This window comes from Emydura macquarii, unplaced genomic scaffold (assembly GCF_026122565.2).
Source record: "Emydura macquarii macquarii isolate MOO-44397 ecotype Brisbane River unplaced genomic scaffold, CSIRO-AGI_Emac_v2 contig_1253, whole genome shotgun sequence".
Lineage (NCBI taxonomy): Eukaryota > Metazoa > Chordata > Testudines > Chelidae > Emydura > Emydura macquarii.
In genome coordinates this window covers 81,717,794-81,730,888 of record NW_027131390.1, presented here as the reverse complement: position 1 = coordinate 81,730,888, position 13,095 = coordinate 81,717,794, and the positions used below count along the sequence as shown (strand labels likewise).

The 13,095-nt window shown below is 36.7% G+C and overlaps 1 protein-coding gene across 2 annotated transcripts in view; it reads right to left on the bottom strand.

Moving 5' to 3' along the window:
- PLA2R1 (phospholipase A2 receptor 1) overlaps positions 1-13,095 on the bottom strand; it is an 82,460-nt gene that overhangs the window by 28,326 nt on the left and 41,039 nt on the right. For both annotated transcript variants that reach the window (XM_067549379.1, XM_067549380.1), the window contains exons 10-15: positions 9,126-9,238; positions 4,857-5,026; positions 2,955-3,157; positions 2,429-2,574; positions 1,311-1,395; positions 487-619 (exon numbers count right to left, since the gene is read on the bottom strand). In XM_067549379.1, coding sequence (XP_067405480.1) covers positions 487-619; positions 1,311-1,395; positions 2,429-2,574; positions 2,955-3,157; positions 4,857-5,026; positions 9,126-9,238 — 850 coding nt within the window. The remainder of the gene's footprint in view (positions 1-486; positions 620-1,310; positions 1,396-2,428; positions 2,575-2,954; positions 3,158-4,856; positions 5,027-9,125; positions 9,239-13,095) is intronic.

Sequence of the window (13,095 nt, the reverse complement as noted above, 5' to 3'; positions counted from 1 at the left end):
AATTAAGAAGCAATATTTCCACACAAGTTGTTATCAACCATAAAGTAGAATTTAACAAAAATAATTTATATTATTTCTTTTGTTGGTCAGGTAGAAAATTCAAGAAGGAATAAAATAAATATTGGGCACATAGCTTTTAAATTAACATGACACTTTTCAGCAACAAGGCAAGGCACTTGTTCTAGATTTTCAGCTGAACATTCATCACCACATACTGCTCATCAGCATAGGTTATTTCTAAACTACTGAGCACACTGAAGGCCATTTGGCAAATGGAACACCAATATCAATCCAAAAACTCTAAGGATACCACAGTACTACTTTCATTCCATGCAGCACAACTCCCATTGACATCAATATGGAGTTCTGGAATGGAATAAGAGCACTTTATGGCCCATAAACATTTCTCCTGTCTCTTTTCATTATAACATAATGACTAATTAGAGGTAGCATTCATAAATTAAAATATAGCTTAACAACTCTTACCTTTTGGTATTTTGCATATCCATTCACGCTTTGCATTGCAATGCAATGGCAGGACTGTTTTATTTACTTTGTATGCAGCACAATTTCTTGAATCATCTTCAACATATATGTTCTGTAAAAATGCAGATACAACCTGCAAAACGCCAATGCTTTCATCAGTCCTTACCAGATTAGACATTTAAAAGTTTTAATACAAAATTAAATCTAATAATTTTGAAATGTACACACGTTGCACAGTTAGAAGACTAATAAACCAGGCTTATTCAAAGCATAGTGAAGACCTAAACTGGAGTCCACCGCTACCATCTTCCTAAGCCCTGCTCATTTACAAATGCTTTTTCATATAACGTTTTGTCATTCCTGACGGGGGCTGTCTACATCTAATGTCATTTTCCTCTGTGTTCAGTGTTGTGTGATTTGCATTTTATACTTATGTTCTGCACTTATTTTCATTTTAAGTATGTAGAGTGCTTTTGTTGTAGTCTGTTTCTGGATACAATTCTAATAATTTTTTACTGGGAATCTCTTCATGCCCGTGAAACCCTTTAGTACTTTTGAATGCCATATAGTGTTTCAAATAATATTTCCACATTGTGTGTGCCAAAGTCAAAACTTGCCACCATTTAAGATGTGGCACAAGATATGTGATTAATCTGGTTTTTAATCTGCATATTTACTGTCGGTGAAGTGGATGGGTGTGAGGGAACAATCTGTTTTGTTTAGCCACACTGTTTGACTGTTTTGAAGGTTTATTTTTAAACTGTGGTCTCATACTCAGATATTATTTAACAGGTTCTTAGAATATATAGCATCTGCGTATTTACAGGAGTTCCATCAGACCACTCCCATGTTCCTCCAGACAATGGGTTTCTTTTATTAAATCCAATCCAGAATTGTCTTTCTTCAGCCCTGTGATAGATGAAAAAGAAAAAATCTGAAGAACATTGCTGATACGTTAGTTTGGTCTAGCTTCATAAAGGCATTTTTAAATGTATAAGTAGCATGTATATGCATAGCAAATTCTGGTCATTTAGATATGTCAAACTGTGATGCATTTATTAGAGTTCTTAACAATGTTCTGCAAAGTTGCTGGTGTCAATAAAATAAGTTGTCTTTCAGATTAAAGAATACTAAGTTACCTATTTAAACATGCCAATGTTAAAAATATTGGGTCAGAGGGTGAAGCCCCTATTCCCATTGGTGATTACATTGATTTTATTTAATGACTATTCACAGAATAAGCTATTACTTAGCGTTGATAAGGATCTGGGCCATTTGGAACACATCTTGATATAAAAATATAGCGAATTGTGGCTGCACACTGTGAAACAGAAACCAGGACTTTCACTATCAAAATGCACAACCCCTACCCACTTAAGATAGAGGATAATTCATTTGATTTAAGTAACAGGCTGGAAACTAGCAACAACAGAAAAACACAATCACATGCATTAAGATTTTTACAACAATGCTGAGTAAAATGTTCTGGGCATGCATTGCTCAGTAAAATGCTATCTGACCACATCTTACACTTTTTTTGATGTATTTTGTTATGGAAAGATTCCAAATTTAGGGCCTGCTCTTACTCCCGTTCAAATCAAAGGCAAAACTCCCATGGACGTCAATAGGAGTAGGAACAGGCCCTCTAAATATAATTAAGATTAATACACAGACCACCCTATCATGGAGAGTTTGAGCTTGATGAAAAACAGTGGATTTGTTCCAGTCCTGGCACAGATAAAACTGACCTTTAAAAGGTATCACATTAGAATTTTGCTATTGTGCTTTTTTTGGAAGAATAAATTCATTTCCAACTTCACTTCAATCAGTAAGGGAGATTTACATTACCTATTGGCCACTGCGGATGAGGATGCGGAGGGACAGATAGTTCTCTGTGTTAAAAAATCTTGGGTGATATTAAATTTTATAAATACACATTTACCGATCAAACACTGTGTTTAAAAAAGTGTTCAAAAAATCCTCTTCATAGACATGGCTAAAGCTGGCAAGATGTGCGCCAAGATCTTGACATAATGCTTCTGCTTCATCCCATGTTCTTTTCATCAGGACTTTCTCATTGTGAAATACCTGCATATAAAATAAGTACCACCACAAACTTAAGAACAAAGTTGATTTTGAATTGCTAATAGAAATGAATTTTTTTGGGGGGGGGGGAAGTGCAATTTGCCCTTGCAATAAAAGACTTTTTGCCAGGTCTGTTTCTGACACTAATCTTATCTTTCCTTTTGTTTACTTTGAAATGCTGTATATTATAAAATGGTACTAATAAATTTCAGCCCCTGTCCAATGGAAAAAAGATCAAGTGCAGCAAGGAGTCTTGGATTCTTTTAGAAAACTTGGAATTTTAAATTTAAATGAAGAATTTTCTCTCTTTAAATAATGTTAATGAGGAATAGTAGATAAAAATCTGACTCAAGTCAAGAGATTTAGGTAACCCTTTTTTTTACCTTGTAGCAATTGAACAAATTAGATTCTGATTCCCATCCAGAATAACATGCATCCAAAGGTTCTTCAAAATTAGACTCATTTTCTTCATATGATTCAATTTTTTGCTTACACAATGACATAGCTTTGAAGCTTCTACAGTTTTTCACCTCCCAGTAACCAAGAGGCTGCCCTTTGCGAACAACAACACACCCTCCAGAATGGCCTAAAAAATGGAAAACAAGAGCATACAGCATCAGAACAAATCATTCTGTGCCCAAGGAAGACATAGCTTTATTAATTAGTAATCGGCATCTTTTTATGATGCTTCCAGAGGTATCAAATGAAATAGATTTAAACTATTTTTCCTAATAAACTCAAGGTTTAGTGAGACAAGATGGGTGAGGTAATATCTTTTATTGGAAAGTCAGTTAAATGATCACACAACTGTAGATTTTACTCTTTGATCAACAATATAACACTGAGAACTCATTCCAGAGTGAGTATTTCACTGGCATCAGTTCCAATATCAGAAGTGCACAGGCTTGGTTTGTTTATAAAAGCAGTGAGTTTCCTGTTCAGTGATCAGTTAATTAGCCTGTTATGGATGGATTCAGCTTGTAAAACAGAGGACCATGACAATGGATTCTTTTGCAAAGGGTGGGAAAAGAGAATGTGATTAAACATAGCATTTTTTGCAACATGCAATTTAAAAAGAAACAGGGTCCAAGATTTTCCAGGCTTGACAAGTGATTTTGATTGCCTCAGTTTTTGGGTGCCTAACCTGAGACACCTTGAAGGGTCCCACAGTTTCAGAACATGGGTACTCAGGATTTTCTAAAATCCAGGCCCTGTTAAGGCATCTCAAGATGGTCATCCAAAAACTGAGGCACCCCAAAAAATTACTCTTCACATTTGAAAATCTTGGGACATCTTTTACATTACTATTGTCTTAGAAATATTTACATTGTTATTTTATTCAGAAATAGTTTGCTTTGCTGTCAATCACTAGCAACAGCCAAACTGATCATCAATACTATAGCTGGCTCAGGAAAGAGAACAGAAAAATACTGCCAGTCAGTAAAGGCTATTCTCATGTCAAAAAATTTATCTAAAGCCAATTTTTTCCCCTCCACTTTGGACAATTTGGACAAAGTGCAAATTTCTGAACTGTAAATATTGCTGAATAAAAATTGGGACTTTTTCTTTTATTGGAAGATTCTCCAAATCCCTGGCGGAAGTCCAAGATTTCTGTCTCTACTTTAAAACTCCTTGTAAATGTCATAAATGAGTGAATGAAAATTCCCTGGGAGCCAAAAGTATTTTACTGTTATCCAGTCAGCAGGGGTCGCTATTGAAGGAAAAGAGGATTCCTCTGTCTCCCATAAGTTGGGTATGCTTCCTTCACAGCACTTCCAGCCCCTGTGGGCGGAGGAGTGAGAAAGTGGAACGAGAAACTGAAAATAGATCTGAAATGATTGTGCCATGACCTTGAGACTCTCTGAATTGGTTGAGACTGGAAATAAAGGGCTACATTATTACAGCCTTTACTCAGTCACAGAGGAGGAGGAAGCAGAGGCTACTTGCCTGATACTGCCAGCTGTAAGCAAATGAGCAGGGAGGGCATTGGATGTAGGAGGTTCTATAGCTGCACTCCCTCAACCTTCCCAGCTGGCTAGATTACTTGGGGGAGTAAGTTGTTCATGGAGAGGTGCATTTATGTGCCATCCCTTCTTCAGGGCAGAATGTAAAGTTACAGTCTGCTCCAAAGTGAGCATAATGTTATACATTTCTTGGGCAGTCTGAAGGGAGGAAAATGATGTTGGCCATGTACAAAGGGTGGCAAAAGTAATCCTGGCTCAAGAATATAGTGGTAGGCAGATTTAATGAGAAGTTGCCATTTATCACTACAATATATTACTCACTTGGCTGATACTTGTTCCAGTTTGTATAGCTCACAGGTTGATTCTTCCCTTCTGTAGTCAGCCAGACGTATTCTCCTGTATTGTTAAGGTCTTGTAGTGCTATCCAAAAATAAGTATTATCAGTTTCCACCATGCTACGAATCATACTGTTGATAAAAGCTTGTTCAAATCTTAAAAAAGGTCAAGATAAAAATCTTGTTAGAATAAAATACCCTAATTAACATTTCAGTGAATAATTCTCATTAAATATTTTGAATACATCTACATTTCCTAATAAATGTCAGTCATGTATGTGCAGTATAGGCAGAATGTGACTCTTATTGAATATGCCCAAATGCTGTAACAAAACAATAATTTAAGCTATCTAATTTGCATATAAAGCAATACACTCAATGCTTACGGTACAATATATGGAAAGAAGACATCATGCACAGAAGGCATTATTTACAAATGATGCACAGCTCAACAATGAGACTCCCCATATGCATGATGAGGGAGGAGTGGTGCAGAAGTTCAAAGGGGATTAGAGAGAGAACATTGAGGGGAAAAAAAGAAAAGGCTTGTCACAACGTTTTTTCAGGATTTCATTTGGACACTCCAGTGGCACTAATTAGTGGCACTACACCAATAGTTCTGACATTTGCACATGAAGATATTGTGTGTGTGATTAAGCTCTTTTAAATTAATAAATGGCATATTTAACCCTGCTTTTATTATATGAATATAATTTATTGGTACGGCATTATACAAATAAATGCCTTAACTTATAAACACATTTAATCAGTTTCCTATGAAACTCCAGAGTGCACTAAGGACCCAGTCTTGCAAAGACTTACACACATGCTTAACTTTAGGCACTGTGTATGGAACTATTGACTTCCAGGGAAAAGGTCATAGACATGTATTGGCTACCTCTGAAGGCAGAGCATCAAAGCCTTAGAGTGTAAAGTTAAACATGTGCATAAGTCTTTGTAGAATGTGGGCCTATGTAGCTACTGTTAATTTTTTTAAATTTATGAATTATTGTATTTGCTTTTCTCCATCCCCACAATCCTCCTTCTTAGTAACATGCTTTTTATTGCCATAGATAATGTTAATTTAGGATCATAATGTGCATCTTCTAACTGTCATTAATTCTGAAGAAAAGTATTTGTACTTGTCACATCAGGAACAAGAACCTAAACAATAAGTAAAATGCCATGTTAACTACTACTTTCTCAGCTAGTGCACTAAGACAACTGGAAACTAGTATCTGGAACAATGATAATGTGTCATGATGAATAGTTATTGTATCTGTCCCTTCAGTGCGGTGCTGTGTACCCTCAGCTCCCATTGAAGCTAATAAGAGCTGTAGTAATTAGCAACTACAGGATCTTTCCTTTGTATTCATAACATGTATTACTATTCTACTAAGATATTAATTGAGTATTGGGGACAATATAGGGAATCACTGTTCTAGCAAGAAGAATCTCCATCAAACTAACTTCTGGTTTTTTAAATCCTTCCCACTGAATTATTTTCTTGAACCTGATAATGTTGTCTGTCATTTTTTCAACTGAAAGAATCTCTCATACCTTATTTCTCCAAGCCACTAATGTTGAGGGCTCTATTCTTTTTCAAAAGTGAGCAAGCACACATCTGGCTGCTAGTAGTAACTGTGTTATAAATGTGTCTTGCTACCCAGTCCTATTCAATAACCTCCTTTAGACTGTAACCTAATAGAATGACTATGGGTTCTGTGGGTAGCCTAACTTTAGTAATCTTGAAAAATTCTATTTATTATTTTTCTCTAAAATATTATTATTTTAGGACATTCCCATCATATATGCAGACAGGTCCCTATTCCTCCACATCCAGGATCAAGTAGATTTTATAATATATAGTTAATATTTTTCGATTTTGAATGAGATAAATACACAGATGAGGAGAGGTTGACCAAACACAAAGGGGCCTTTTAATGTTAACAAATGCAGGATATGAGTAAGCTCTGTTAATATTTGTACAGAAAGTTCATCTATGTAAATAATGATTAAATAAAAAGGTTAAAAAAATAAAATATTTCCTTATGCTTTATGCGTATTTGAACACTACTCATTTAGACCTTGATCCAGCAGGGTGCAGAGCACTCCAGCCCCAATCCAGAAAGCACTGAAAAATGTACTTAATTTTAAGCAAGAGTAGTTCTACTGAAGTCAAGCATGTGGTTCAGTGCTTTGTTGGAGATGGGCCAAAGTGCTCAGGATCAAGGCCTTACAGTGCTATTCTGCAAACTAACCTCAATTTCCACTAAAGCAGGTATCTCTGCATATGTCATTTACTACCATAGAGTGGTAGCAATTGCACAAAGGGGACAAAAAAGGAGACACTATAGCAGTGACTGGTGACTCACATTTCCAGGAATTATAGGATTTCGGGGCCATAACCAGGATGGGGCAAGCAGGGCAGCTGCCCAGGGCGCAAAGCCACAGAGGTGGAAAATGGGGTGGAAACAGAGGTGATATGTAAAGCTTCAAACGGCGGGGCTCAGAGAGGAGTACCACCTCCACCCTGACTCACCTCAGTGGGCCACCCAACCTATCTTGGTGGGAGGGCGCAACCAAAAAATCTGGAGGGGCATGTGACCTGCATTCCCTTTCCCCTCCCCGCATCAGCTCTGGGCAGAAAAATGACGAAAAAACAGTAGGGGGCACAAATATGCTTGCTTTTCCCAGGCGCTAAAATGCCTAGTTATGGCTCTGTATGAATCAATTCCATGGGTCAAGTTTAGAGGTCGGTCACCCAATTGTATCTTTTGGCAGCCTAGTGAACTCCTATGTAACTGATTGTTTTTATTGCTCCTACAGTATAAACTAATAGAAAAAGAACTGGATACAGGATTAGAACATGAAAAAGAGCTTCCATTCAGGTCATTTGTCCTCAGACACGCTAAATGTTTCCTTGAAGCATAGGTGCTCACAAGTCCTGTTAGCACTGGACTTTTTTCCAATTTTTTCACACAACTAATTTTGGATGAAATAAAAAATAATATATTTGTAGTAAAATAATAAATCTTGACAAGCCAGGAACCCTTCTTACAACGTTTACATCTACGCATCATTGACTAGCAGTGTATCTACTGACTGAAGAGTAAAACCTTTTTTTTCACCCACCGCTCTCTACTGGCTATATAGAAAGCAAGACTGATAGAAAATTTTCACGTAATTTTTTTTGTTTAAATGAAAACTCAATTTTCCATCAAAAAACAGTTTCAATGGAAAAATTTCTCATATTATGATGTCAAAAAATGAATTCCAAAATACTTTCAATTTGAAATGCTGTCCAGATGCCTCATAGGAATTTGACCAAGGAATCCATCCTATAGAGGAGTACAAGAACTTGAAGGATGTGACGTATTAACACACACCTCCATCATATTTCAGAATTGAAGTATTTTGGATTTTGATTTTTTTCAACAAAAGTTTGAAATTTTCTGTAGAAAATAAAACACTCCATTTTCTAATAATTTCTAATAGAAACCAAAGATTTATTCCTAAAAAGTCTTTATAATAAATGTAATGTAGATAAGAATATGCATAAAATAACTCATTTTGGTACATTTATTTGTCACAGACTTAGTAGGAGTTCAATGTATAGAACAGTGGCAGTACTGGATCCTAACAGTGTGAAAATAGAGCTAACTAACTCATAACAAATCCGGCATTTCAAAATCTGCAAGTAGGAAAGCCCATTGTTCTAGTTAGAATACAAAAACAAAGGAGAAAAAAGAGGAGATAGATAATTTCAATATTTTTCATAGTATGTCTATATTTTTCATTTTTCAATAGCTAAAAGATCATAGTAAATGCAAAGCTAACAGTGAATAATTTCACAAAATGATAACTGTTTTACATTAAATAACCTGTCATAAAGTTTAGGGAATAAAGTCTGGGTATAGTTTAATTTATTAGCACTGTGACCAAGTACACCATTAAAGCTTCCTATGCTGCATACTCTATAAATCTGCATTGAAGGCATTAAAGTATCTGAACTGTTGCAGCTTGAATAAGTGCATATTGCTGTACATACCAATCAAGTCAGTATATGTACTCTATCAAATTTAATCCTGACTCAGGAAAGAAACAATGACAAAATTAACATTTGATTTTAATTAGCCAGTCATTAATCTCTGTAGTATTATTTATAAATAGTAACATTTTTTCTCTATGCTTTTTTAGAATTAGAATAACATTTGTTAAGAATATCTTTGCATTGTCTAACAGGATTAACTACCTGTTTGTTATTGTTACAAGTGAAGGAGGACAATAATAGCCACTGGAAGCATGTTCAAAACTTCGAGGGGTACTGTCAATTTTGTAACAAAATCCACCATGTCTCTCCCATTCCTTTAAAAAAAAAAAAAAAAAAAGGATTATTTATATATAATATATATGCACAATTGGTTTGGTTGTTAAGCAAGTGATCTCTCTTTGTACTTTCCAGGTAATCATCACTAATTATGTTATTCTCCATGCCCATTTCCTTTTTGCTCTGGTGGGGTCCTTGTGACCAGCCCTGACTGACAGTCTGATGAGCTATACTTTCAGTTGCCTTCTGATTCCTGCCATCAGTTCATAATCTGGAGTTGTTTTTCATCAACTTTAAAATGAATACAAATACAAGAAAGAAAAGGATTACTGAATACATATTGAAATGTGGTTGGGGTACTGACCATGCTTTGTAAAAACAAGAAGCTAACATTAAGTTAAATACCAGTATTCATTTTAAAAAAAAGAGAATGTTGTATCTAAACCCAGATCTGGATTCATATTTTACAGCTTGATTATAATGACCCTAACCAGGAATACCAAAGTTAAAATCCTGGCCTGACTGAAGTTGAAGGGAATTGTGTTATTGACTTTAATGGACTTGGGAGATTTCCATGGCTCAGGCCCATCTCCAAGTCATAATTTGCCCCATTAACTTTCTCCTACTTTTCCTCCTTTCAGCATAGGCTCCTCCCTTCTTATTTACCATCTCACTGGCAATTTTCTAGTATATTTACATACCTGCCATAGCAGTGATGGAGAGGCAGCTCTGGCAATTCAGAGTCAATGGGGAACCCCGTCCTCGCCATAAGACAGCAGACGGACTGGGTTAGGTATGAGAAAGGGAAGAAGCAATACTTGCCCCTAGGCTGGCAGCAGCTGACTAAAAAGGCTGGGAAGAGGCTGCTTCCAACACCCAGCTGAAGACCTGGGAGAGAGAGAGGCAGCACCAGAGCAGCTGGCTGCTTGGCCAAGGAATGACAGATGCAGACCAAGGAGTAGCTGAGTATAAGGCACAGAGAACAGTAGAATCATACCACTATGAAATTCATAACTTAAATTTAGAACTTCGCTACACACTAAAAATCATGGTTTTAATAAAGACATTGGATTTATGTCTTATTACAACAATCTGTAACCCATTAATCCTCCTTTTTGTCCTATGACTATTGGGGTGTTAGTGGGCCACCTCACCTCAAATGGTTTCTTAGAATATATGTTAATTACTTAGGCTAAACTATCTGTTTGATCTTGTATTTAGCTGTGACATTCTCAGTACCTTTCCCAGAGCTAAAGAACAGCTCTGTGTAGCTCGAAAACTTGTCTCTCTCTCTCTCACCAACAGAAGTTGGTCCAATAAAAAAAATATTACCTCACCCACCTTGTCTCAACATGAAAAAGACATCTAATGCTGGGAGCTGGAGTAGAGTGACTGAGAATGGCTATTTCTGTGTTAACTGCTTCCCTTTCCACTAGTGTAAAGATAGGAAACTCAGGTGTTGGGCAGTTAACATAAAGAAATATCACTGCCACTCTTTCATGGCTGCATTCTGATCTCCTGGGCTCCCACAGATGACTGCTGATTTTGGAGGGACCAAAACTACTTTTCTTCTAGCTACTAAAGTTTTTCTCTCTTGTACAGAATGTGCTGCTTCCCATTCCTGGTAAACAGTTTCTTATATTTTTTATCTGCTTTGCTGGGTTGGAGTGTTTGTGATTTTGCTAACAGTGCTAATAAAAATATTACAAGGACAGAACACCTTTCCTAAATGTATGTAACTGTCTCCTTCTGGCACGTGGGGTTCCTTGTAATAACCTTAATGTTTCTGGATCTGATCATGAGGCAGATCCCTGCTAAACAACAGAATGTTAACTGGGAATTAATATATAATGATGTATTAATGATCAGGCAATGTACTGAATAATCAGTTTACTTACAAATCTTGGGAGAACATGTCAGGACATTTAGATATCTGTCACTTTGGGGATGTAAAAAAAGTGTAATTGCATGTCGGAGTCATCTGAACTGGTATTTGTGACAGTCTGTACCCCTATGTTTACCCCTTTCACGAGAATATGGTAAATTTTGTACACGGTATGCCTTGTGAGATATTATTTGAAAACTCAGAATTTGATGATCATTATTGTCCTGGTAAAATGTGTATGGCAACACACTGATATTACTAAGACATGTTCCAAGCCTGGAGAACACTCACAAACCAGCTCCCCAGAAACAAAAGGCCAGCCGATGCCTCAGCCAGAGGTCAGCAAAATCAAATGGACCATCACCTGGTTAAATGGCCATTCTTTGGCAGGAAAGAGGATGTGGGTGAAAATCTACATCTTGACAAAGAAATAGCTAGGGATTCCTATCCACGCAGACTTCCTATCTCCTAAACCTCAGCTGGAGATAATTCTCAAAGAAGGGAAAGAAAGCATAAGAAGAGAAGAGCAGATGTCCAAAATTATCTATCCCTTTCTCACTACCCACGGCATCAACAACACTTGAAAAACAAAGTAAGTAGCATTGGACTGGGGGAGGGATCCTGACTTAAAAAATTCAGCCAGTAAAACTGCTGAAACGTGGTGAGAGAGATCTTTGCTTTGAATTCATTTAACTTAGTAAATTGGGCATTAGTTGCATTTTACTTTTATTTTCTTGTACCCAATTCTGACTTTTATGCCTCATTACTTGTAGTCACTTAGTTAAGATCTATCTTTCTGTAGTTAATACATTTGTTTTATCTAAACCAATGTGTTTGGACTGAAGTGTTTGGAAATTCCAGTTGGGATAACAGAATTTGTGCATATCATTTTATATGAGCTTGTATTGTCCAGGAGAGAGCTGGGCAGTACAAGACTTCTATTTCTGGGGGGAAAGTCTGGGACTGGGAATTGCTGGTGTTTCTCTGCAATGTAATTCAAGGGTGGCTGGCTATGGCACTCATACAATATAACTGAGAGTAACTTACATGCCTGAGGCTGGGTGAGAGCACACCAGGAGTGGTAGCTCTCATAGCAAAGCAGCGTAAAAGGCACCCCAAGTTGGAGAATTGAGGGGACACAGTTGTTCATCAGTCCAGATTGTACCCTGTCACAGTGTTAAATGTTGCAGCTGTATTATTATTGTTTTAAACTGAAGGCAAAATGTTTACCCAATACTAAAAGTGGCCCCCACTGCTGACCTTTGGTAAGGCAAATCATCCTTCTAGTTATTTATCTCGTATTATTTTCAAATACACTTTTAATTTTCTTCAATCATTTTTTAAAAAACAGTAAAAAAAATGCCAATAGTGCAGGATAAAATAAATGAAGCACATTATACCTATTACACAGGTTTAATTTTTTTCATCCAAAATGTTCATATTGGAGAAAAGTTAACACAGATTTTGTAAAGGAAAATTATGCTTCATCAAAGTATTGAAATCCTTTGAGGGTTTCAACAAGCACATGGACAAAGGTGATCCACTCGCTACAGTGTATTCAGACTTTCAGAAAGCCTTTGTTAAGGTTCCAGACCAAAGGTTCTTAAGCAAAGTAAGCAGTCATGGGATAAGAGGGAAGGTCCTCTTACGGATCAGTAACTGGGTAACAAATAGGAAACAATGGTAAGAATAAATTGTCAGTTTTCACAATGGAGAAAGATAAATAGTGGGGTCCCCCAAAGATCTGTAATGGGACCTATGCAGTTCAACATATACATAAATGACCAGGAGAAGGGGATAAACGGTGAGGTGGCAAAGTTTGCAGAAGTACAAATTACTCAACATAGTTAACTCCAAAGCTGACTGTGAAGAGTTGCAAAGGGATCTCACTAAACTGGGTGACTGAGCAACAAAATGGCAGTAGAAATGTAATGTTGACAAGTGCAAAGTAATGCCTATTGGGAAACATAATCCCAATTATACATTAGCTGTCACTGTAGTAGAAAGTGA